General features: G+C 30.8%; 3 protein-coding genes across 3 annotated transcripts; 1 reads left to right on the forward strand and 2 right to left on the reverse strand.

Moving 5' to 3' along the window:
* The first annotated feature begins 201 nt into the window (after positions 1-201).
* LOC124916612 (ubiquitin carboxyl-terminal hydrolase 6-like) lies at positions 202-9,143 on the forward strand. Its single transcript, XM_047457351.1, has 18 exons — positions 202-328; positions 1,988-2,133; positions 2,271-2,306; positions 2,389-2,496; positions 3,116-3,216; positions 3,350-3,476; positions 3,947-4,006; positions 4,088-4,155; positions 5,367-5,417; positions 6,028-6,136; positions 6,249-6,337; positions 6,432-6,501; positions 6,609-6,689; positions 7,337-7,426; positions 7,509-7,557; positions 7,978-8,100; positions 8,204-8,278; positions 8,909-9,143. The coding sequence occupies exons 1-18, from the start codon at positions 319-321 to the stop codon at positions 8,962-8,964; spliced, it is 1,449 nt and encodes a 482-aa protein (XP_047313307.1). The 5' UTR covers positions 202-318; the 3' UTR covers positions 8,965-9,143.
* Positions 9,144-10,832: 1,689 nt separating this feature from the next.
* LOC124916499 (dof zinc finger protein DOF3.1-like) lies at positions 10,833-11,567 on the reverse strand. Its single transcript, XM_047457221.1, has one exon. The coding sequence runs from the start codon at positions 11,446-11,448 to the stop codon at positions 10,921-10,923; it is 528 nt and encodes a 175-aa protein (XP_047313177.1). The 5' UTR covers positions 11,449-11,567; the 3' UTR covers positions 10,833-10,920.
* Positions 11,568-11,995: 428 nt separating this feature from the next.
* Positions 11,996-19,489, reverse strand: LOC124914525 (serine/threonine protein phosphatase 2A 55 kDa regulatory subunit B beta isoform-like). Its single transcript, XM_047455100.1, has 14 exons — positions 19,070-19,489; positions 17,680-17,783; positions 17,360-17,458; positions 17,154-17,273; positions 15,280-15,486; positions 14,867-14,958; positions 14,128-14,246; positions 13,829-13,952; positions 13,575-13,698; positions 13,198-13,266; positions 13,015-13,106; positions 12,847-12,924; positions 12,687-12,760; positions 11,996-12,587 (listed from the first exon to the last, which is right to left on the reverse strand). Exons 1-14 carry the CDS (start codon positions 19,194-19,196, stop codon positions 12,436-12,438), a joined length of 1,581 nt encoding a protein of 526 aa, XP_047311056.1. The 5' UTR covers positions 19,197-19,489; the 3' UTR covers positions 11,996-12,435.
* Between the last annotated feature and the right edge of the window lie 7,436 nt (positions 19,490-26,925).

Raw genomic sequence — 26,925 nt, forward strand, 5'->3', positions numbered from 1 at the left:
TTAAAATTATTAATTTTAGTGAAACTAAGGTATTTTTATCATTTTCTAAAAAAGTTATGGATTGATTTTTATCTAAAATGTTTTAAGAGTCTAGTAGCAATCATATTGAATTATGTGTTTAAGAAATCAAAATGTGACGATTTAATTCTTACCTTAAAACCTAAAACCATTTAAAAAAAAAGTTTTCTTGGAGAAAAAAAAATTAATTTGTGGGAAGCAGAATAAATCTGCGCCTATAAAAGTGAGAGTGCCCTTCTCTCCAAGTTAAGAATCGGTGAGGCGACTAATTTCCTGATCCCAACCAAGCTTCGTCTAACCATGCTTACAGGTCTGACTCTTCCTTCCTTCCATTTCTCTCTTTATCTGCACTTGATTGATTATTCACCATTGCATTGCATGTTATCACATTCGGAGTCGCCGCCGTTGGATCACCTCAATTTGTTTTCCAACTTTATCATCGTTAAATCATTCTCTTCATTCCCTTATGTGATTGTTTTCTCCAACCTGCTCACTGAATTATTGCCTACATTCAATTTCACGCCATGTATTCCAGATTTATCTACAACACACCATAAACGCACAAACTGGAACTTTATCAATATTTCTCCAATTCACTACATTTGCACTAGTTCAATTTGATATTCTTTTTTAGATTTTCCAAACTTGAGATTTAGATGCTTGTTACTGTTTCGATTTTGCATGTTTTTATGATTGATCGAACCTTTTCCTGGAGATTTATTTTGTTTGTGTGTTTTCTTTCTGTCTTGTTCGATGGTTAGCACCCTAGGCAAGATATTCTGTCATACATAAGGTCTGACCATGTCTGGAGTAGTAGCAAAGAGTTAAATCTACAGCATTAAACTCCCATTAAGAGTATAGAGGAAATGCTTAGCAAGAACGTGAGGTAGGAGTTTGTTTGTAACCACTAACCAGGTCTCTTTATTGTAAGCAAGTTAATATAACGTGGTAGGCGCTGATATGCCTCTTGAAATATTATCATCACTTAATTGATTTGGGTAAGGGCAACTATACGTTCAAGTTTCTTACTGTGCTATTATGCCATTTCTTTTAGACTGTAAAAGTTTGAATAATTGCCTCAAGCACATGAGAGGTAGCTATGCGCCAAGTAACATCTTTGATTTTTTCCTTAACTATAGTCTTGCCATTACCTGTTTCTGTTGCAAAAATAATAGTCTTTTATTCTTACATGGTAGGCAAGAGCTCACGGAAATTCAATCGATAAAGCAATAGAATATTGTTTTTATAAAAGAGATAGAATACTAAGTTAATGCAAGGTTGAGTATGAGAACACTCACTAAATGAAAAAAGATGATAAATTATGGTGGACCTGTAATTTAGTCCATATGTACCTGAATAACCTCAGTTTTATGGATAAGCAACCCATGATATGTAGTTGATCTCATTTTGATGCAGTCTGTCTTTGGCTTTTACAGAATATGGTCATGCATCCAAAGCTGATAAGCATGTTGTTTAATCTGAAAAGCATTTGTCATAATGTGTTGGTTCTAACTAAAAGAAGTTTTGTGCAATATGGGTTGGAACATATGAACGTTTACTGCATGGAATCTCCATATTTTATTCTGCACGTACATTAGTACATAGACAGACCATTGGAAAACGTACTCCATGTGAAAAATATACTCTCCACAACACGGCTTTGGGAGATCTTCTATCTGTATGAAAAACTATCTCAACTTTGTTGTCTAATTATATCCCAAACTACTTTTATGTGCCATAAATTCAAATTTTTTTTTTTTCATAGTTTGCCTTGTAATAACACTGATTTCTGCTTCTTTCTTGATGAAATATATCTTATGAAGTTGCTGTCTTCTCTTTTAATTTTTGAGGACTAGTTATTCATATCTTTTTCTATGAAAAAACTAGGCTCTATTTTCTTCCCTTGGTATTGTCTTGAATTTTCCTTTGTACTTAGACTTCAATATTTCAATGCAATTCTTGTATGCAGTAAGTGTAAAGTGGCAAAAAGAGACTTTCAAAGGCGTAGAAATTGATACTTCCCAGCTTCCGTATCTTTTCAAATGCCAGCTGTACGATCTCACAGGAGTTCCTCCAGAGAGGCAAAAGATTATGGTGAAGGGCGGTTTGCTAAAGGTAAATGCTTCTTATTAAGCTTGTAACTGCTCATTGATCGCTGAGGTGAGAGATACATTTCTTTCATGTATAATATTCTTCTTTTTTTTTTTTACTGCATATGTATTAGCTTGACTCTTCTCCCATGAATATTGTAGGATGATGCAGACTGGTCAACTTTAGGAGTGAAAGAGGTGAGCTTTATAATTTAGTATGTACTCTGTACTTCAATGGATGCATTTTTCAACTGCTTGACACTCTTCATATCTGGTATAGGGTCAAAAGATGATGATGATGGGAACTGCTGATGAGATTGTGAAGGCACCTGAAAAGGGGACTGTTTTCATGGAAGATCTTCCAGAGGAAGAACAAGTTTTAGCCGTTGTAAGGGTCTTCTGTACTCTACATGATTTATTTTTATCATATTATCGCTTTGTCCTGCTGCTGTGTAAGAGTTGGGTGTGCTTATGCATCCTAAGCTAACTGTTATTTATTGTACTTCATTTTGGTGTATTATTTTCCTAGGATTTTGGTGTTTTAATTTTTTATTCTTTAAAGGGGATTTGGTGTATCCATACAATAGAGATCTACTTATGTATGAACTGCTTGAAGAAAGGGACTTTCAGTTTACTTGCATAAGCGAGGATTGGCCTCCCTAATATGGACAGTGTGATTCCAGATTGGTTACTATTTATTTGTTACGTTCTTCTTTATGCATTTCTTTGGGTGCCTTCCTTAATGCCATGTACCATTCATGCATTAAGAAGTTGGATTTAAATCCAGATATCATTATCCAATAATGAAAGTCATGTAACAAATTTAGTGTCTTCTTCTATTAAAATTTGATGCAAAGTTTTATATTTTCATGAGACCGGTAATTTTGTTGCATGAATGTTGTTATCTTTTGCATAGGAAGTTTGTGAAGATACATTGCAGATGTTTGAACTTGATTATAGATCCACATGCCGTCTAAACCTTGTGCAAATATTTTGTCTATTTTCAGGGTCATACTGCTGGATTATTTAATCTTGGAAATACCTGTTACATGAACTCCACTATCCAATGCTTGCATTCTGTTCCTGAACTGAAATCTTCTTTGGTGCAGTAAGTTCTCTTTGAATAGAAAGATGTACAACATTTGATAAATTGATATATGGTGTTGTCAATAGTCAATACTATGTTTACCCAAACCTTTTATTTCCTTCTCTTCCTTTTGCTTCTGACTTCTGCCAAATAGGTATTCACATTCTGGTAGAACCAATGATTTGGATCAGTCATCCCATCACTTGACTCTTGCCACCAGAGATCTATTTGGCGAGCTTGATAAAAGTGTCAAACCAGTGTCGCCAATGCAGTTTTGGATGGTATTTACTACGTTTTATCATTTGGATTCACATTTCTCTTTTTGAAATTTATGCTGAAAATGTGTTCTCTTTATGCCATGAAGGTGTTTCAAAGTTTGCTTTTTGTGTGAGCAAAAAATAAAAAAATTGCATTGAGTTTCAATGTTACATTAACAAATGTCAGGAGAATATATTGAGTAATGCTACAATCCACCCTTATGTTGATTAGATTATAAACGACAACTAACGTTTGTACAACATTGAAGGCAGTTTGGTTATAATTTATTCACCATCAGCCACTAGAAATAAACAATTTGCTCTCACTTGCATTTTGAAATTCTATGCCCTACAATTATTAATATCTTGGAGTTATTTCGAACAAAAGTGCAAAATATAATTTTACTATTAGAGCTAATGTTGTTTTATGAAACATTGTACATCTATCCACCTTTTAGGACTCTAGTTATGTATTTCCATTTTTATTACTGCAGGTGTTAAAGAAAAAATATCCACAATTTGGTCAGCTGCATAATGGAGCCTTCATGCAACAGGTTTTTAGGAGTTCATGATATATGATGTTTTATTGCTTTAACATATGTTCAGTACTGATATCAGATCACAATGAATGCTAGGATGCTGAAGAATGTTGGACACAGATTTTATATACGTTATCTCAATCTCTTGGGTCATCAGGTTCTAGGTGGATTGCTTTTCTGCCTCAAACATTTGAATTATTTATTTTCCTTTTGAATAACACGAGCCTGAATTTGGTTTTGAATTAACTTTGTAGCTATGCGAAACTTTTGGAATTTATGTTCATATCTTGATTAAACTGGTTAATATTGTCGCTTTATTTATTCTATTGGTTAGGGATATTCATATAACTTTCTTCTTGAATATTAGAATCTAGTTTTCTTGTCACATCAAGCTTAGGGTGTCAATTAATTGATCCTCCATCATTGGAGGTTATGCTCGATTAATTAAATTTGTATCAATTGAGCTGAATTCTAATTCTTAATCTCGTTCCAGTAATACATGAACTGGAATTTGAACGTCCGACCCTTTTAACCCAATAGTTTGCAAATATGTTACTTTCATTGCAATATCCGTACATATATACATATATTAATATCCATATGTAAGACATCATCTTCAAATGAATTGTTAATTGGGTATAGTCGAACCAGTAAAGGTTGTAAGTGATCAACTTGAACTCGGGGATAATAAATGAGCTAAATTCAGATATTGGCAAATTCTAACTAAATAAACATAACCATTGACATAATTGAGCCCGATTCATGAATAACCCTACAATACCCTGCTTTCCCCCCTTAACCATTAAAAAAGTTGGTATATCATATTGTTTTACACGTGGCTTGTTTCCATCATCGAAATTTAATGTTACTTTGCAGAAACTAGCCTCATTTACAATGTTAGATTGAATATTAAATAGTCATGCAAGGTTTACTCACACATGTATGTAGCTATCGGGACCCATATTGGTATTCTTTATGTGAGAGGTGATGCTTAGTGGTTGTCGGTATTAGATTGTGACATGCATGTATGGGGTGGCCAATTCACCAACTGTCATTATCTTTGTCATTGATTCACATTTTGGCAATTTTAGTGGAGAGCATGGATTATTTATACATAACTATAATTTGGTGACCCTTGTGGGTATCTTTTTGAGTTTCTATGGAGAGTTTACTTTTCTCATGCTTCACCCAAGCATGGAATAGGTCCGACCACCCAAAAATATCAATGCTACTAGTTGAGTATCTTTTGTTTGCAGGATTGAAAGATGATCATGATAGGCTTCGTTCAATGTAGTTATGTTAGATAGGTTACTATTGAACCATTGACCTCCTATTTGAAAATAAGATCTCTAATCTGTTGCCATAAATTTTGCAGTGAAAGTGCTGATGCAGTGAAGGCACTTTTTGGTATAGAACTTGCTAGCAGGTAAAGTCTTTGCTCCTTAGTCTCAACCATCATATTTTTCTGATGGTCTTTGATAATGATATCTTAAGAACTCAATTTGTCTTGAAACTACCTTTTGGCTTAGAACAACTTCATGAAAATTAGAGGTTTGTATGTTTTCTGTATCCTTCACACATTCCTTTGCTAGGTTGGAACATTATATTAATGTACATGTTTAATATGCTGAGGTTTTGCCATTACTTTTGTTTGAAAGAATAATTAAATATTAAAAGAAAGAATAAGTATGTTCATTTTTTTCCTGACATGGAGATGAAGAATCTAAGAAGCTTGCATTAGAAAAGAGGATTAATCACAACTCATTCACCGTGACTTGATTATCGAGTAATTTATTATACAGCACTGTTTGTGTTACTTTTTTTTTAAATAATGAAACTCAATTCATAATCATAGGCAACTCGAAAATCACACCGACTATGATTGGGAATAAACCAAATAACTACAATGACTTGTGTAGTCATAACTCATAAGTAACCGTGTTTGTATTATTAGAAGTCACATTCGCCACAACTAATTTAATACAAACTTTTAACATTTGTATATAACTTTTTTTCATTGGTTGATGTGAATCTAGGGTGCATTGTCTAGAAAGTGGTGAAGAAAGCTCAGAGAGAGAATCAATTTATGCACTCAAATGCCACATATCACATGAGGTTAACCATTTGCATGAGGGGCTAAAGCATGTAAGCAATATTACTAAACCACTAGTCTGTCTTATTTGATATCATTCTTTTGCTTTCCAAATTTGTTACCGTCTGGCTTTATTTAATCTATAAGTTAATCTGACCACTTCAGGGTTTGAAGTCCGAACTAGAGAAGGCTTCACCATCTTTGGGTCGCAGTGCAATTTACATAAAAGATTCTCGTATAAGCAGCTTGCCGAGGTATAAACTCATCTCCATATCTCACTTCCTCTGTGCAGTCCTCTGTAGGTGCTTGATATGATCCCTTTTCTTGTTCTCTAACCCAAAAATATAGATACTTGACCATTCAATTTGTAAGATTCTTCTGGAAGAGGGAATCAAACCAGAAGGCCAAGATTTTGAGGGTAACCTAATTTTTTTTGGCTTTCTCCTTATGTTATTGCAACTATTTCCCCTCCCCCTTAACTCTTCGGAAAATCATATATATATCTTATACCTGTATTGTCTTCAGAAAGTAGATTATCCTCTGGAATTGGATATTTATGATTTATGCTCCGATGATCTTCGGAAAAAATTGGAAGCTCCTCGTAAGGTAACCTATATTGAGCCGATCTTGGAACTAGTATTTTGTCACAATCACGATCTCATTTGAAAATTATCAAAGTTAAAAAGTTGGAAGGGATTTCTTTTTGTTTGGTATAATATTTGTTTGGATCATGATGAGATTATTTTTCTTATCGATGTAATTTTTGTTGATTCATTAGATAAATTATTTTCTTTATCATGATTCAAACTATAGTGTAATATTTTTATTTCTATTGGTATATATATTTTATTCCATCATGATCATATTATTTCTTAGATTATAATGTGATATTTGGTAAACATAACAAATGTATATTTTTCAGATAACAGTCAAACATGAAAAGACATGGTAACAAAACACCCCATTGTCATTGTGTACTACTACATCTATCCCAAAAGGCATTCCAAACATGATCAACATTTTATCTGTTTTACCCATTCTCAAAAGTCTGTTTCCAATCATTTAAGTTGTCTTATTTATCCACATATGATTTTATTTAGGGACACTGTGTAGTGTGTACAGTTCACTGAAAAAGTGTACAATCTCCCATTTAATTTGCGAACAAAAAATATTGTAATATCTTCATTCATATAAAAATCACATCATTTGTTCAGAACTTGATGTATTATGTGGTCATAACTATCTGATGTCAGTTTCTAAGAGATGAAGAAGGTAAAAAGCTTGGTTTGAAACCCAGTGGAAAAAGCTCTGATGAGAAGGATGTGAAGATGACTGAAGCTGAGGTATCTAAACTGACCACATCAAGTCATGGAAATTCTACTTAGAGAATACATTAGTGTGACGTTTTTTCTCTTGACCTGACAGGGGTCATCAAATACAAATGGAATGTCCTCTACGATGACCACAACAGAAAGTAAGTTGCATTTAGAAAGCATTTCTTCATTAAATTGCTTCTTGATACTCAATTATGGTGAATGGATGTGCTAGATGCTTAGCTTGTGTAGAGGGGGTGGGTCAGAATATGTTCTTTAAAGGATGATGTTAAATAGGTAGTTCATCACTTGATTTGTTTGTCTTACTCAAGGGCCATGTTTGGAAATTAACAGAATAAAAATGGAACTTGATTTCTTTACGTTGGTGATGGGAAAGGATTAACGTGATATGTAGGAGATGATTTTACGAATGGGAAATACTTGATGTGATATAAAGTGATTAAGACATTGTTTTCTAAATGATATTTTTGACAAACATAACAAATATATTTTTTTCGAATCTGAATGTATCCCCTACCCTGCTTTATGGTATCAACAAATTTGCAACTCTGTCCTCTCAGGTGCAGAAGCTGCTGGCAAAGAAATGCAGTTGACAGGAGTATACGATCTAGTCACTGTGCTGACACACAAGGGCAGAAGTGCTGATTCTGGACACTATGTTGCATGGGTTAAACAAGAAAACGGTCTGTATTTTGAAGGAACTGTTTGTTTCTCTCCTATTTTTCTGCTTTGTTTGGTCATTTGATTTATTCTCTTACATTGAATAAGAGTGTTACTGATTTGTAGGCAAATGGATTCAATTTGACGATGACAATCCAAGTCAACAGCGGGAGGAAGACATCACTAAACTTTCTGGTGGAGGTAAACATTTCCTTGGGACATTTTCCATTTTGAGCTCTGTTAGGGCTCGTTTAATGTGGTGTTATTGTTATCTGATAATAATCTTGTTTGATGAGAAAATGAGTAATTTGGACCATTTGGGTCAAATGACCAAAATACCCTTAGTATTTGATAAAATAAAATTTATAGGATGTTAGATTATTTGGATTTAATCAAAATAACCTACATTAAACAAGCCCTAATCTGGTGACAAATGTTCATCAATTGATGTAAGCATTGGCATAACAACCATTTAAGAATAAGCCTTTCATTGACCACCCTTGTCCGTTTCCTTGGAAAACGATAGAAGTATCGGATTGGTGTGTTTCATGACTCGGGACTTATTTGTCTTTCCCTCTAAGGCTAAGAAACCTCTTTATGTCTTATGCATCTCCTGATTATAATCGTATCATTTCGGCCAGTGATTGGATTCGTTCTGGCTCTAAGAGGCCGCTGATCCATACAAAACATTTTATTTATTGTTTAATGGAGATTTTCTAACATTAAATTATCATATCTGTTAACTTTCGTTGAAGAAACAAACAAGGCAGTGATGTTGAAAATTTGTGGCAGTTGACACTCACAAATGTTATGTATTATTATTATTTTTAGGTGACTGGCACATGGCTTATATTTGCATGTACAAGGCTCGCGTCGTTCCCATGTAGAACCAACCGCATTTCGATTTGTGTTTTAACAACATTTTTTTAGACCTTTTTGAATTACAAATAATTCAAGCTAGCAGTGTATGGTGGTTGGTTGTAAGCTGGATTAAATATGGTCATCTTTTCCTCTTTTAACTTTTTGTACTATGAAATTTGATTGAAGTTAAACTTTTTGGAAATCAGTGAAGAGGATTTATTAAAGTTTTATAACCCCCCATCATCTGTAGTAGACAATCTGTCAATTTATTTTGTGAAACAGATACAATAAATACTCCACTATTTGATATAAGATTAGAGTTATATTTTTAAATCCTATTAAATATAAAAATAATGGAATTAGATTTATGGTCATTTCTGGGATGATTCTGGAAGTAGAGTGAAGTGGTACTATTAATGAATAAAACAATTGAGGGCGGGTCATAATAATTCTATTTTAGGCTAATTTTTTTAATTGCGTTCTCCATTTGAATTTGTCATTTTCAGCTTAGTTAGAACATAAATTTTCATGGCCACATTCAATCTTTATTTATTAATTATTGTTATAAATAAGCAATCACATTTAATATTTTGAATTTATTGGTCTTTAGCTGGCTTGGCCCACTTTTATGACAATCCTATCTGTTTTTTTATCCTTTAATTGAGATGCAAATGATTTTTGACTGACCAATTTATTTTAAGGAAAACAGTGTCTTTTATAAAAATTTGGAGGGTAACTATATATATATATAATTTTGGTTTGTTTGTGTATTGTCTTTTGGCCTAGTTTGATTAAGCCTCTCAATTGCCCACAATTACGATAGAAACCCTACCATTGCTCTATTTCAACGATTAAATGTGTCGATCATACCATGAACTAGCTATATGAATAAGTTGTAACACTACTCAAGCGTACCGAAAAGATTATGGAATAACCAATAAATTAGGCGAAAAGGGTTAATCAAAGTATTGATTTAGGGTAAGTATTGATGATGAAGGGTTGTGGACCTTGAGGATGATGATTGAAGCATTAATAGTTGACAAATGAAGTGGATGAAGGTTGGATTGATTCATTTTACCTACCGAATTCACTGCTAAGAATTTGACTTTTCATTTCTAAATTTGAATGCTCAAAAGAGACAACACACGGACACAGTTGATAGAGAAAGACAAACTCAATATTTTGATATTTTTCTTTCTATTTCATAATTTTAGTTCCAATCTTTCTAAACAATATTAATAATGTACAAATTGGCTTATTAGAGTGACATACATCCTTTTCATAATTTGAGACAAGAAAAATCACCATAGATTAGCGGAATGATTCATGTGTTTACAAACATCATTGATCTCGACATATTTGTAACAATTGAGGGTCGTCCCTATTTCGCACCATTAGAAGACATATGGATTTTGTTCTTGAATGATATTTTGAGCCCAGATATGGTCGGGTCGCACTTTGTATCCTTCCGGGTTTTAAATCATAATTTCTTGGTATGTTCCTTTTGTATCAACAATGAATCTCATTCTCTTTTTGAGCTTTCTGTTATTGATTATAGTGTTTTTTTGTGTTAGTAGTAAAATAAAAAAATTTAAAAAAATCTTGCGAAATGATGAACATTACATAGATTTCCTTATGTTTGTGTTGGGAGACATGAATTTCCTCATAAAAAATTTTATTTTAATGAAAACAGAACGGTAATAAATGAATGGTAAATTTCTAATGTAAAGTTTGTATAATTATGCTTAAACAATAACAAAAATAAATGTAAACAGATATATCAATTTCTTTTTATAAAAATAAAGTTGAACTGTACCTTATATGAATCAATTACATAGATTTACCTTTATATATATATATATATATATATATATATATATTAACATTCTAGAATTATTTTTACAGAAAGCTTTTTTTTTTTTTTTTAATAATGATAAAAGAGTTTTAAACTTCTAAAATTCCTGAACCAGCTCTTTCTTTCTCTACTGACTCGTAGAGGCTGGATTGTAAATAACAAAGCCTGGCCGCCGACCATCGGAAAATTCTCCGTTATCCTCAACTCCCAACAAAAAGTTACCGTTTGAAATCTTTTTACTGCTCCGTAAATTCCTCTCTGCTGCCTCCACAACCACATTCAATTCCGCCGCCAAATAATTCAAACTCCCACCACCACCACCTGCTGCAACCACCGACGCCGCCGCTTCTGATGTCGGAGAAGGACCCGATTTTGCGACAACGGACGAAGAAGATGAAGAAGAAGAAGAAGATAGCCTGGAATTTCTTTTAGCGTTCTTATTCCTAGTCCCGCCGCCGACGGGAATGTTACGAAGAGCGCCGCCTTTAGTCCAATAGCGACGGCAATTCTTGCAGAAATGACGAGGCTGAGTGAGATTGTAGTTGTTGTAATAACAGAACTTTGTGTTGGTCGAATCGCAACGAGGGCATTTCAATTGCTCGTGCTCCGGCAAAAAAGGTGTGATCGGAGAAAAAACCGATGATGGGTCTTGCATAATATCTAATCTAAATTTATAAAAATCTCGACTTTTTTCAATTTCAAGAACTTGGTGGGTATTATGAGAGAGAGAGAGAGAAAGACCGAAGATTTTGCGTAACAAGCGGGGAAAGAGATAATTTAATTAGGCAACGACTGTTTTTATTTTCCATATATACATATATAAATATATAAATTTAATAGATTCTAGAATTAATTTTACAATTTCCACTTGCTTCAGGTGCTACTATTATTGATATTATTATTATTATTTCAAATTTTAATGAATTAAATTTTGAGATCCATATTATGTATATTAATAACCAAATGAGTTAGATCATCAAAAATGTATATAAAGGCTACTTTCCATAATAAGAAAGAACAATTTTCATTTTGTTTTCTCACCTGGCATTTTGTAAATAAAGAAGAATTATACTTTAATAAAAGTTATAAAAGGTAGAATTAATACTAACATCAAGAATCAAGACAATTTACAAAATAAAAATAGCAAATAAAAAAAAACATGATTATAAATGTAATAATATAGCAAGCAGCTTCTTCCCACATCATAAATTCAATTTTCTTTAAAATAAAAAATAAAATAAAAAAAGAAATAGAAAACTACATATTAAGCTAGGGCAATATTTGCACATAATTCATTTTGTAGGAGAGCTACAACAATAAGCTTCTTTCCCCTCCTAGCTAGAGTTCTAAAAGCCCAAACAGATATAAGATTATAGAATAGAAACCCAACTTTTTCTTTCGGAACAACGAAAAAATTCAAAATGCATAAAAAAATTGGCAATCCCGGGGGCAGGGGGTGGGGGGCTAGGAACAGTTAAGGGCTGCTAATGTAAATAAATTTGTGCCTGCAAATTCAGGTAGGTACCCATAATAATCTGTCTTTGGGGTGAATACCTTTTTTTTTAAGACTGGAAATTGTTGTTGGAGCAGCAGAAACAGTTAGTTCCAATTCTATGATCATCATCATTCATGAATCAACTTTTCAGGCATAATAGATGTATAAGCTGTTAGCAGCAGCACACGCGATTGAATTTTCTGTCGGATGCCATGCCATGTGGAGCAGTTTCGTAGCGAAATCAAATGAATTTCCATTTGCATCAACTCCTTGATTCTCCACTCCTCCTCCTGCTCCTCCTTTTAACAAAGAAATATATATATTCCAGATTCCGTTTTAAAAACACTCAACTTGTTGATCATAGAATAATAACTTGTATTTCGAGGAAATGCTCTCACCTCGTCTTACAACTCTTGTTAAACTACTAATAGATCTGGTAGGCCTAGATGGAGGAGCAGGCTGAGTTTGTCTCCTATAAATAAAAAAATAGAATATCGTTAAGATCTATCTGATCAAGGTATACTCAGAAAATCAAAATCATCTGAGAAACTTAAATACCTCATGGGATTTTTGCTGGCTTCTAATGTGGTTGCTTCTGAGCTACCAGTGGTGGAACCAAACACTCGGAAAAGATTGCTTAACAGTTCAAATTCAGTCTTTATTAGATATATATACATTTAAAAAGAGAAAATAGTTGAAGACAAACAAGCAGAAAGAGATTTGTACCTGTAAGAACCTGATGCCACTCGGAGACCATCTCCACTCAAGCAACATTCAAATTTATCAAAGATGGAATCATTCTCATACAGATCACACAGCTGCAAAAAATGAAAAATAGGCTTCTTTTTTATATAAAAAAATATAAAGAAAAAATTGGCCAAAAAGAGTTTAGCTACATATATAATTCACCTTAGGTCTTAGATACTCATGAACCTGGAATGTAGCAACAGGACCCGCATCCATATTGATGTCCCATAGCTGAAGCAAAACAAAAGGAAAAAAACTAATGAAAACATTGCACTAAGAATGTGAAGGATACAGGATATTCTTCTCAATGAACCACTGCAGGTATAGAAATGCAATATTTGAAGCATACTAATGCCTTGATTGATGAAGGATCAAATCATCAACTAAAAATACCCTAAAGAAAATTTTAGTCTAAATAATCCCCACTTTTTTATCAAACAAGCTCTAAGTAGAACAAATAATTAAAGCTATCGTAATCCAACACAAATTAAATGCTTACAGAAAAGTCACTGCACAGTACACATTTAGTGTAACCTAACCTTGAGTGTCATATAATCACGGCTAAGTATGTGTCTTCCACCGTTTGAAAATTTGATATCTGAAATAGATGCTATTATTTCAGTGAAAAAGGACCTAGTACCAGGTACCTCATGTTCCTCAAACCTGTAAGAACATGAATCATAATGCAATCATAAGGTTTCTAGAATGAAATCTGAGGCAATTCTGATTCACTAGAACTATAACCATACAAGGTCATAAACTACAGTTTTACAGCTATCACCGAGAAACTTACAATTTAGAATGGGTATCACAAAGAGCTGACTGCCGCAAATCAATAAGGCGGATTGATCCTTTTGAGCTACTATATGCCAACATGTTACAGTGAGTAGGATGAAATTCTGCTGATGTTATCACCTCTGTGAAAAGAAAAAAAAAACTGACATCATGACAAAATCGTGTTAAGTGATCAGATATTCATGTTAGGTCCCTAGTTGTAACTATTAGGTGCATTTGACCTTTGTAATTGCAACGATAAAGAAGGTGAATCAACTGATGGATGAAAAATGCTCGACATAAAGAAAGTAATATTACCGGTCAGGTCCTCCATGTTTGTAGGCTTCACATCTACAATATTGAAACTTTGATTGCTAATTTCCAAATTCCAAAGATTTATCCGAAGATCATCAGCTGATATAAAGGTTTCGCCATCACTGGAATAAAGGTGGGAGAAGAAGAGCGTGAGAGAGTCAGTGAGATGTTGGAGAAACTAAATGATAAATGAAGGATTATAAACATCATGCTTTTTCATCAATTTTTTAGTAGCTACAAATAACAATTTGGAAATGCAAACTCAAAACAGCATCTGTGAACTTATTTATACAAACAGAAAATTAAGACGTGTAAAAATCAAAATTATATAAAATGTAAAAGATGAAATATCATATATACCACATATATGTGAGTTTAGTTTTCTTCTATTTTTCTTTTTTGAAATGATAAAAGGTCTCCAACAACTAGACCAAGTGTTTTGGGATTCAATCTATACATGTCTACATACAACCATGACTCGGTAAATGAGGCCAGAATCTGGATTCACCATAGCATGTGATAATTCTTGCCGCAAGATTATGTTTAGATCTAGAAAATGCATCTCAAACAACTCTTTTCCATGTGCAATTAAGCATCAGAAGCACATTTCTTGAATAGAAGAAAGACAAAATAGGGCTCCTTTGGAAAAGTATTTATTGGTGTTACTCTAACTGAAAGAATCTATGTAACAGAAGTTAGTTTTTTTTAAAAACACAGAACTGGGTTATGTAAAATTGCCAACCTATTATTAGAAATGGAATTGATGTGATAGTCATGTGCATGCGCATAAACCCTTCTACATCTTGCCACAAGACTGGTATCATAACTTGTTACCTGCAGACCATAATCAATGAGTAGTCTCAGATGTTTCTGTAGAATAAAACTGTAAGAGTGGATTGTTTTTGATAATTTGTGATGATACACTATAGCTACATAAATACAAGAGAAGAAGAATTTCCAATGCATTTTTAGAATGAGATGGGAATTCACAGAAGATGAAGATCAGCCAAATCATTCAGCAGCTAGCTGCTGCCTCAACCCACTGTACCAAACTGGGCTTGAAGTAAATTAACAGGTAGTCTGCTACCCTATAGTACTATTTCAGGTACAAACAAAATAGATAATTATTTTGAGTAAATTGCATAAATTAAGTACCACTGGTAAGCGTAGAGATGGAACTCCGCCTTGTGGGATTGAGGAGTCACTGCTCAGATTATTGTAACTTTTGTCAATGCAACCACCATTGGCAAGGTGTGGTTTAGGGGCAGAAGAGATGCTTGAACTGGCAACATTACTATTTCCAACAGTCGTGGAAGGGTCAACATTCATCTCAGAGATTTTCTTGACTTTCTTCTCTTGAACCTAAACAAATGGGAAATAATAACATAAGCCAAATAGGAGGTATGTATTAATAAATATAATTTCAACATGCTCTATTGGGATAAAATAGAATTTGTAGATGGTTAATAATTTTGTACAATTCATTCTCCATCTTTTATCTGGAAGTAGCCCATCTTTCCCCTTAAGATTTTCCTAGAAATTTTCAGTGAATATTTGCAGAAGAATATTTTAAGTACATAAATTACAAACACAAACCTTCTCACTAACTCATGCAGCTCAATGTTTACTTCATAAAAGCATTTTTACACCATGGAGGCAAACAAAGAAACACCCAACAGAATGACCTCTAATTTATGCACATCACAGGAAGACTATCTATCCCATATCTGACCTAAGGGTGTGGAAATCAGAATTACATGTCACTTAAGAGAACCTTCTTCAATAAGTATTTCACATTCCAGTATGGGCTTCAGCAAACATAAATATTATTATCAAATGAAAGCTGACACAAAGAAAGTGTAACCTCCTCACCGAGAATGTCTAAGCAAACTCAAAGTCCCTACAATAGACTATAGTCCATACATTGTATAAAATCTTCATTAGAGAAATATCATGGAAAAAAGGCATATGAATCATTACTAGATAAAGAAAACAACTTTTCTCCAAATGCAACAAGTTGTACTGTGGAAAGTTTTTAAGAGCAAAGATATATTTTTTACATCAAAAGGCCTTTAAAGAACATCACATGACTTAAGGAAATAGGAATAATATTGTTCAAGAGACAATGTAGGTACAAATACTGCATAAACATTAAGGTAAAAAGAAGAAAATGATACACCACAGAGAAAACAATAGTATTAGTGTACCGTATTTAATAACATCTAGTTGATCAAATAGAGTGCAACTATGGGTATTGCATATTTAGATGATATAAAGTTTTAGCCAACACATGATGAATGACTTGAAGTTCATGGGACAAGTTTGAAGGTGGCAATATGTCATTTGTTAATTATATTCTATAAGGCCAATTGGTCATGTAATGGTTGTATTCTATAAGGCCAACTCAGATTAGGGATATGTCAGATGATGATGAAAATTGTAGCTGAAAGGCAACCCCTATTATCTCGCATATTGTCTAACTATGTCTCATCTCCTCTAACACTCTATCTTCTCATCTCATTCTTGGTCATTGTTGCTACTGGTTTCAAACCATTACACAATACGCCGTGGAGATGCTAGGTCTGGGAGTTATTCGACACGATAAGGCTCTGGTCTGATCAGATCACTCGAGATGGGAAATCATTTACAATCTGTACGCTTTGAGATTATCCTTTTAAATGTCGTAATTAGAGGATGCAGCATAAGAATGCCTAATTTTCATTGCATCCCTTGAAAAAATACCCAATTTCAGATGCAACATTGCAACTAAAAGACTGCATTCAATACCATGCCTAAACTTTATGGAATGACATTCGCCAGAATAAGCAACTCCAAAGCCATGCAATGTGTGGTTGACACGTTAGCTATCTGCATTAACGAAAAGTATATCCCCGTAGATACAAAAAGGAAACAAACTGTAGTATTTATTACAGATCAATGATAACATCAATTAATTCTAGTGAATGAATAAGTGAGGTAATTAAGAATAAAACTACACATTAACTAAAAAACTAAATAAAACTACTCACCTTCCAAAATTTAATAGTTTTGTCGTTAGTGGATAGCAGAAAAACAGATCCATTAGCTGTCTGACACCATCTGATTTTGTTTATTTTTTCCTCAATCTCCAAACTCTTTAGATAATCAAACTGGAGGCACAAAGATGATACGGGTTTAAAAAGAAACTCAAATATATGAACCAAATGAGGTTACACAATGACCATTACAGAATTACCTCAGGTTCATGGCTCTGGAACTCTGTTTTGTAGCGGAACTCTGGATGTCTACTGACAGGAGAATCCATCATCTCCAGATCCCTTCTATTTCCACCATGCTGGAACACATTGCAAGAAAATAAATGACAGTTACAAAAGAAAAAATAAGTTTGTACACATCGAGCATGTTTCCTTGCATGCATGTCTTTGATGGGGAAAGATGTATCGAACCTTTTGGAGATGTCTATTTATGCATCAATAGATAATACATATGACTGGTATTTTTTTAAACGGGTATACAGATATAACCACACACAAAAAAGAAGAAAAGGAAACATACATCTTTAGCATCTGTTCTCTCAAATAGAACAACTCTACCTCCACGATCACCAGTAGCAAGATGGTTACCACTCTTATCAAATTCAATAGCTGAAATGATATCAACTGCAAACGAAATAGAACAGCATTTAATAAAGGTGCATACGACAAATTACCAATAAAAGTACAACTATAAAGTTTATCATAATCATCAAAAAAAATTGCTTCACTCTACTACCATAGAGTACATCCAGCTTCTGGAATTCAGCTTTTGTATGTGCCAAGAAGAAGTTAAAAGGTTTTTGAGTTTGGATATTTTGGAATTATTAAATAAGTGGACTATCAAAATAATATAAAAGCTCGTACGTAAAAAGAAGTCCTTACATACTAACCTACTATAAAATATAAAAGGAAAAGAGGAGTATTGTGTCTTTAAATGTTGACAATGTGATGGAGGTAATGATTATATCCATGGGTTATGGGATTATCCATAACAAAAATCCAAACAACACCTTTCTTATATGTTGTCGCTAGTATTAAACATTAAGGATGAGTTTCAATGACAATGAGAATGAAGACATACATTAGCCAAATGACTTTTCCTAATTAGACAATTTCAGATATTACCAAATCAGCCATGACAAAGAGAGGAAACAAATTAATGTTTATACATGTCCTAAAACATGTTCACAATATCGAAAGAATAGGTGACTAGAATCATGTAACGAAAAAGAACACAATCAGTTACAACATAGGAATCAGATTAGCATCAAACATGAGAAACATTTCACAGTCACATTTATAAGTACTGAGAATAAAAAGAACCAGAGAAAAGAACATTGCACCCATTTCGCTTCCAATTTCAAAAGTTGCTTTAAGACACGCATATCAAGGGCTATGTTAATCCCTATAACAAGCCTAACCCAGATTCTCATTGTTCGTGTTTATGACCTAATATCTCAATTCTTCAACATAGGAGGAATATAATTAAGAATCATGATTTCAAACAGGAAAATTGAAGAATCAAACTAGTGCACTTTGATGCATCAAATCCAATAACCCTTATCAAAGTAAAAACAACATCCTAATCTTTCCAACTGGAAATTTAATTTCAAGTATACATCATTTCAGAGAAACCACACAGCTAAATGAATGATTCAACAAGATAAAGATCTGAACTAAGGATAACTTCTCAATTAAGTTAATAGTATCTCCATAACATGCAAGCCTCCATCAATTCAACGATTAAATCCAACTGGCTTTTTTACCCAAAAGATTAAATTTAAAGATAATAACAAGTATCGCAAGCGATCAATGATCAGATGTATATCGATTACACTAAACGCACAATTAAACATCCATAAACTAATGGATCGGAAAATTCATAACCAACACTAGCTTCGATTCAATACCTTCTTGAACCTCTTCTCCTGCCGTACGTTCCCCAAAAACTTGAGAAAATTTCCACTCGAGCGCAGGCGGCGGTGGACCCGCCAAAGCTACCGCGCTCTCTCCTCCTCCACCACCACCACCATTCATCTCTTCCAAACACGAAATCACAACCGCCCAAGTCAAACTTGAAATCTGAAATCACTTGATGTTTTAACGATCGCAAACACGAATTGAGTCCTTATTTGAAGATCATAACGTCGAATCGGATTCAGACTCAACCATTTGAAGTCGATAGAACAAACACAGGGCTTTTGCACATAGATTGAGTTTTCTTTTCTCTCTCTCTCTCTCCCCTGACGGAGGAGGGGGGAAGGAGAAAAATGGGATTTCAAGGATAGTAACCTTAACACTGTGTCTTCTTTCCTCCGTGTATAAACAAGCCTTTGTCTATTAGAGAAAAAAAAATCACTTATATAATATCAGAGATATTGATAAAGTCACACACCCTTCACCTACAGCTATATAGTCTATTTACAGACCGCTATAAATATAATAAATGATTGGTACGGTCACCATTATTGTATAACGGCGTGTTACTTTAGTTTCTTCATGATTAAAGTAAGCATAAGATATGTACACGACCGAGGAATTAGTTAAAAGATAAACATTTGTGTATGGTTTAAATGACATTATTACCCCTTATTGTTTTCTTTTTTTTTGGTAAGCCCTTTGTCTTCTTATGCTTTGGTCATATATGTGGATGTGCCCTATGGTGATACATAAAGTGAGGCTATAATTGTCATTTTACATCAAATAATTGGGGGTTAACCTATCATCTGTTGAATTTACTTAATTGGATGTCATTTTATATTGCTTTTTTTTGTTTTAACTATTATTTTATAACCTGTTACTTTTGTTTTTTTATAAATATTCCTGTTAAAGTGTATTTGACATTTCTTTTTCCTACAATTATAATTTGAAAAGGCATCATGTCTTAAATTAATGTTGACAAATTTAATTTAATGGAATATTTTTTTGTTGAGAAAACCCTAAGCAAATTATTTAATATAAATTATATTTAAAAAGTGTAATTCGTGTAGGGTTTTTAAGGTGAAATTCAGGATAAACAAATATATATATATATATAATGTATTTTTTTTTTAAGTAAATAAGTTATTTTACTAAAAATATTTTTATAATTTAATAATCTAAAATTATAAAGAAATAATATTATGATATATTAATTGATAAATTAAGTAATTTAATTAAAAAAAATATATATTTTATTTTATTTTTAAATCTAAAAAAACAAGAGGAAGGAAACCTATTTTAAAAAAATGACAAATAGAGGATAGTTTGTCAATTGGACCTTGAAATATAGGCCCGTAAAACCAGACCAGTATTGGCCCACTAAATTTAAAATTTGAGAGGATTAAATTAGTAACGATCCATTTACATTCGTAAAGTTTTATAAATGCAGTTGGGATATTATAATTCATCATTGACTCAGTGGGCCAATAGGCTTTTGTTATCCAATGAATGTCATTGCCCATGTATTATTTTGGTAGAGAGTGATATGGTGAGAGATTTTAAAAAAAGTGAATGAGGAATGGAATGCGTGTCAAACCTATTTCTTGTTTTTCCATTAAATAAGCAAATTATCGAGGAAAATACAATATTCAGTGGTCGAGCGGTCCGTATAATCACCAGCCCAATCTGCATCAGAGTAAGCACGCGATTCTAATGAAGAAATAGAAGGAAACATGAGACTATGAAATTAAGTGCCTCGAAGATACTTGAGAATATGAATAACAACATCCCAATGAACTGTAGTAGGGGCGATGACAAATTGATTAACCACATGAACTGCATGCGCAATGTCAATGTCCGGGTGAATTGTTGATACACCTCTTGAGACCAATGCTAAATATTTTTCGTCCGATGACACTCCTTTGGAAGATTATGTTATTTATCGTATCATTGTTGACAGCTTGGTTTATCTTATTGTAACTCGCCGTAAAAATGATAAAAAGTGAGAAAAAAAATTGTTAATTTTTCAACGAATAAAATTACACAAACCCAAGTAATTTCATCTCAAATTCCCTTTTCAAATTCTCTTTCACAATAATTTCTCTTTTTCTTAATATCCATTTACCGATCTATATTTTATAATATTTTATAAGCAAATTGTTTTTCCCAACCCTCCCATGTTACTGTCCCATCCCACTCCTTAATTAACTCAAAAATTACTTATTTATTCCTATTAATTTTATATATTTACCTTTCATCTTATTTATTTTATTTATTTTATTTTATTTTATTATTAAGTTTTTTTATCATTAAATATAATTAATTAATTAATTTTTAATATTTTTTTCTATTTAAAAGATAAAAAATCTAAAAGATATATAATTAATTTTAAATGTTATATATTAATAATAAAATTATAATAAATTAATTAAAATAAAATAATAATTTTATATAAAATAAATATTTTAAAAAGTTAAATATGAAATATTTTAATAAAAAATATTATTAAAAATATTATGCAAATGTTATCGTTTATTATATTTAATTTGACTAATTATTAATATATAATATATTAAAAACTTTATCTTATTTATTTGTTAAATAATTTTATTTATAAAAAAAAATGATTTTTATAAGTATTTTAAAAAATATATATATAATTAATATAATAAAATATTAAATATTTATATTTTATTAAATTAGTACACATTTCAATATTTAATATATTTTAAATAATTATAATATAAAAATAATAATATTTTGTATTTTAATTAAATAAATAAAGTTAAAAAAACATATTAAAAATTAATTAATTAATTATATTTAATAAAAAAACTTAATAATAAAATAAAATAAATTAAATTAAATTAAATAAGAAAGATAAATATATAAAAATGATATAGATAAATAAATAATTTGGAGTTAATTGAGGAGTGAAGGCGGGTTGAGAATATGAGAAATGTGGGAAAACATCTCCATTTTATAAATGCAGTTTAGTAGTCCACTGCCAGCAGGCTTTTGTTGTCCAATACGAAAACATGTGCCAATGGCCCATATATTATTGGGCTGCTTTTGACTAGACCTCATTTTCCAATAACTTGAAACTATATTATCTCATATATATTAATTTTTATTTTTGATAAATATTCTTTATATTAAAAAAATAATTTTTTAAAAATTAACACAATCTCAATTCAATTCAGTTTTAATAATAAAAATAAATTGTTTGTTTATTTCACTTTAACTAAAATATTTTCAATAAAATTGAACCCTCAATATAATAAACTATTGGTTAAAATCTTTTGTGACAAGAAATAAAATATAATAATGAATGAGAATCTAATGTAAACATTTTGTTTATGTTTTAAAAAGTATAAATGAATATATTTAAATAATTTTAGATATGCAAATAAAATATAGTCTTAATCTAATAAAGTGGGAATAAAATAAATCGACCCACATATTAGTTATGCATTATTGTCTTAATCTAAGAGGGGACATAAAATTAAATCGACCCACTTCTTGAATATGCATTATTGTGATTGAGCATTTAATGAATGAAATGAGCCAAAATATTTGGGGGACAGTAATGTACTATATTATTGATGCTAGACATGACCATTTTCCTTACTCATACAATCTTGTGTTATTTAAATTTCTGCTGTAAATCAGGTTTAAAAATTGAAGATTAGGTGTTTAATGTTGATTATTATATTTTAAGTTGTAAAAGTGAATATGTTAAACATTGTATTATATATTTTTAAAAGTTAAAATTTATTATTTTAAAAAGATAGTACATAACTATATAGTTATAATCTCACTTTAATTTAACTTGATTTTAATGTTCTATTTTTACATTAAACGTGACATTATTAAAATTGATGAAAAAAATAAAGAAATATTGGAATGGGATGTGTGGAAATGATTAATAATGACTTTTTTGGTAATTTTATGAATATTAAAAATAGATGTTATAATTACTTTATAAAAAAAATTGAAATAATGATTAAAAAAACAGCTAATATGACAAAAGTGAGAACAGTGGCGATCAGAAATATTGACAGGAAAAACTTTCTGGGTTGATTTTGTCTTAGATTAAAATTAATTAATAAAATACACTATGGGCCCAAAATCTACAACGAACCTCTTTACACCGTGAGCTGTATACAACAAATTTCGATTTTTTATTTTAAATATGTGAATGTATAATGTTGATGTGATTAGAAGAATGATTGGATTAAAACAACTAATAAACATTTACAAAATTAAATATAATTTCAGATAAATTAAATTATGTTTGTGAATTGAATAAAAACAACTTTACATGTATATACTATTTTATTCAATAATAATAATAATATGTTTTTGAGGCGGCTAATTTAATTATAATCCAAACTCCAAAGACTCTTGTACTAATTATATAGCAATTTGTTGATTAGTTTTAGCCTTTTGAAATATTTTAAGTTTATATATCATTTTCATGTGTTGGGAAGGCCATCTTTTTCAATACTTGGGATTTGTGAAGGCAGTCGCATTCATAATAGTCAATAATTAGGTCTTGTTTGTTTCATATAAGGTTATATTAATTTAATTTCAATAACCTCATCTATATCATCTTTAATTATTTAAATTATTCTTAACATTTTTTTAGATTTAAATATTAAATAAAAATTTAGTATTTATTTTTTTTTTTTATCAAATTACTTTAAAAAATATTTGTTTTAATAGAGGAGGTTAGAATTGTCTCATGGTCATGATATTCACTTCAACCTAAATGAGAATTAAATTTGGTGAACTTTAATATCTTATGAACCACTATTGTCACAAATTAATTAAAATTATTTATAAAAAAATAGCATTACATCAAACAAACCCTAAATGACTATTCATCCTTGGCTTCCATCACAGATCATTTTATTTAAAAAGGGAGAAAATAAAAATTATTAACACAATCCATTTGGATATAATAAATAAAATTGACAAATTTTCAAGTCCCTCTCTTTTAAAAATTATAACACAATTTATTTATTTATTTATTTCTGGTTTCCCTCTTTACTAGATTTATGGCCCTCTTCTTCTAATGCCTGTGATTTTCTTCTATAGCAATTAATATTGTTTTTTTTTATATAAATGTAGAGCATATTTGTTCATTAATTTTGTAACATTTTACAATTTTAGTTAAGGATATCTTTAATAAGTTTCTTATATTTATATTTCCTTGATATTGTTTGGTTCTCATCCTTCTATGGTAATGGTAGTAGATAATGAAGCTGTCTCCAAATGTACAAGTTAGTTAGTTATCAACTCACTTTGAATATTTGACTGATTTGGTTTGAAGGATTCTTAAGAACCCATCATATTTTTTGAAATTTGTAATATTTTAGTAAGAAACTAATGATTATAATTGAAATTTTGATATTATTTGAAAAAATAAAACTGAAATAGAGGTGGTCCACGAGATGGGAGAAAATGATGAATGCAATGTGATATATCTGCTACGAAAGTAACAGCCAAATTGAAAGGCAGTAGGGACGTAGGGTAGGGGTAACCTCCCAATGGATTGAAATTGACCAGTTCATTATTGCCCTTTTTTTGTTTCTTGGGTCAGTTTTAATTATTTCAAATTTTATCCCCCAAAAAACAAACTAATTTGGTACATATAAAAATGAACAAAAATAAGAATATTTGTTTAGCAATAAAAAATGTATTTTCTTCAATTTTAAAAGTAGTTTTCAAAAAAAAAAAAAAAAAATGTAAAACAAACAAGGCCTTAATTAGGGTTGACAGGAGGTGGTCCATAGATAGGGATTGTCCATGCAATTTAGAGCCAAACTTGCATGTTCTGTTTTTGCTTTAGCGTAAAGTTTTCAGTTTGTGTTAATTCTACATCAAAGTTTAAATTATAATGATGACAATATATTCATTACGAAAGTGACTTACCATAACTTTAACCCCTCTCAATATTGATAGGGATTTAACACATTTAGACAATAACCAGACAATTTTTCTAATCTTTAAACTAATTAATCTCAATCTTACCTACCAACTTCATTCTCAAAATTAATACTTATACTATGATAAAAGGAATCTCATTGATATATACTAATTTCGATTCACATTGGAAATACTCGAATTCTTCCCCAAAATCTATGGCGAATAAGGTTACTACTCACTAAGAGTTTTGTTTGATGTTGGGTTGTTTGGGTTTTTATTTTGGAATTTTAAAAACATATGTTATGTGATTTTTAAATTGTTATAAATTATTATATTCACTTTTTGTATTCTAAAATTTTAATAAAATAAAACATTTATTTATTTAATCCAGTGACTATATACTTCAAAATAAATAAAATGTAATATATGACTATATACTTCAATATCAAAGGAGCTCTAAGTGCGAGTTAATCTTAGTTTGGTTAGGTTTTGTTAAAATATATATATATTTGATAAAATAAATAAGTTATTTGAGTTTTTATTTAGTTTAATTATTGAGATATTTTTTTATTTCTAAAATTTAAATTTAATAAAAATAAAAAATATATATTTTAGTCAATAAAACAAGTTATTTGATAGGTAAAACGAATGATATTTTAATAAAAAAAAAATTATATATAAAGAACTGTGTAAAATTTCAAAATCCACATACTTATAGCTCGTTTGATGGAAGAGTTTCTAGGATAAAACATATTTTTATCCCAAAATTCAAATATTTTATTAATTATTAAATCAAATAATTTTATTATTTAAATACTAAAATTACTCTCTAATTTTATTTTATCTCTCTAAACCATCGTTATTTCACCTACACCATATCCTCTAAAGTCAAAATGTAAATTAATTTTCAAATTTTAAAAACCAGTTTTTTCTTATATTTAAAAAAAATAAAAATAAAATTATGATAAAACTCTTTACTCAAACAAGCCCCCAAACTACATATGAATATACTATTTTATTATTTAAATTATAAACTAAAATATGTTTGTTTAAGTTTTTACAATATTTTAAATATTAAATAATAATTATATTTTGATCAATTTCTCTAAAATCCACATAACTCACTTTTACCCTAATTCAGATAATATCAATTCAAACAAGGATCCAAATATATTTTCTCTCAATAATGAATCATTTTTCACTAATATAGCAAAAAAATAAAGAAAGAAAAAAAGAGAGGAAAAGAACATGTCTATAGCCAATTTATGCAATCTATACCATTAATTGAAAACATTTATGATCTTTCAAAGTTCCCAACAAATGCTTGGAATAGAAGCATTTAACTTATGAAGAGTTTATAATATATAGTTTGGAATGGCATGAAATGAAACAAACATTTTGTATTTAATAGTACCCAATTCAATGGTACGTTAGCCAGCCAGACCATAAATGTCTCTGACAAGTTGAAATGTCGAATAAATCAAATATATATATTTTAAAAATATATTAGATTGTGGGATCGAGATTATCAAAAAGATTAAAATCAACATTACAATAAATCAGAAAAGGCCTACATCAATCATCACGTTTTCCTTTCATAGTTAATTTTAAACTTTTTGAACTATAATGGTGTTGAGATAGAAATGGGCAATAAATAGTAAAAACATTGGGCCCAACGCTAATAAATTACCTTGGGATTTGGTCTTGATATTTAAACTTCATTTGAATTTTTGTTTTCCATCAAGTTTTGTCATATCATAAGATCAGATTTAAATACTGAAATACAGAAATACAAAAGGACAAATTTATAAAAATTCTAGATCAGAAACAAAAAATATCAATAACAAACAAATATGTTTTCAAATATATCAGATACAAAGAATTAATTGAATTCTATCAAATATAAGCGGAC

This window comes from Impatiens glandulifera, chromosome 9, assembly GCF_907164915.1.
Source record: "Impatiens glandulifera chromosome 9, dImpGla2.1, whole genome shotgun sequence".
NCBI lineage: Eukaryota > Viridiplantae > Streptophyta > Magnoliopsida > Ericales > Balsaminaceae > Impatiens > Impatiens glandulifera.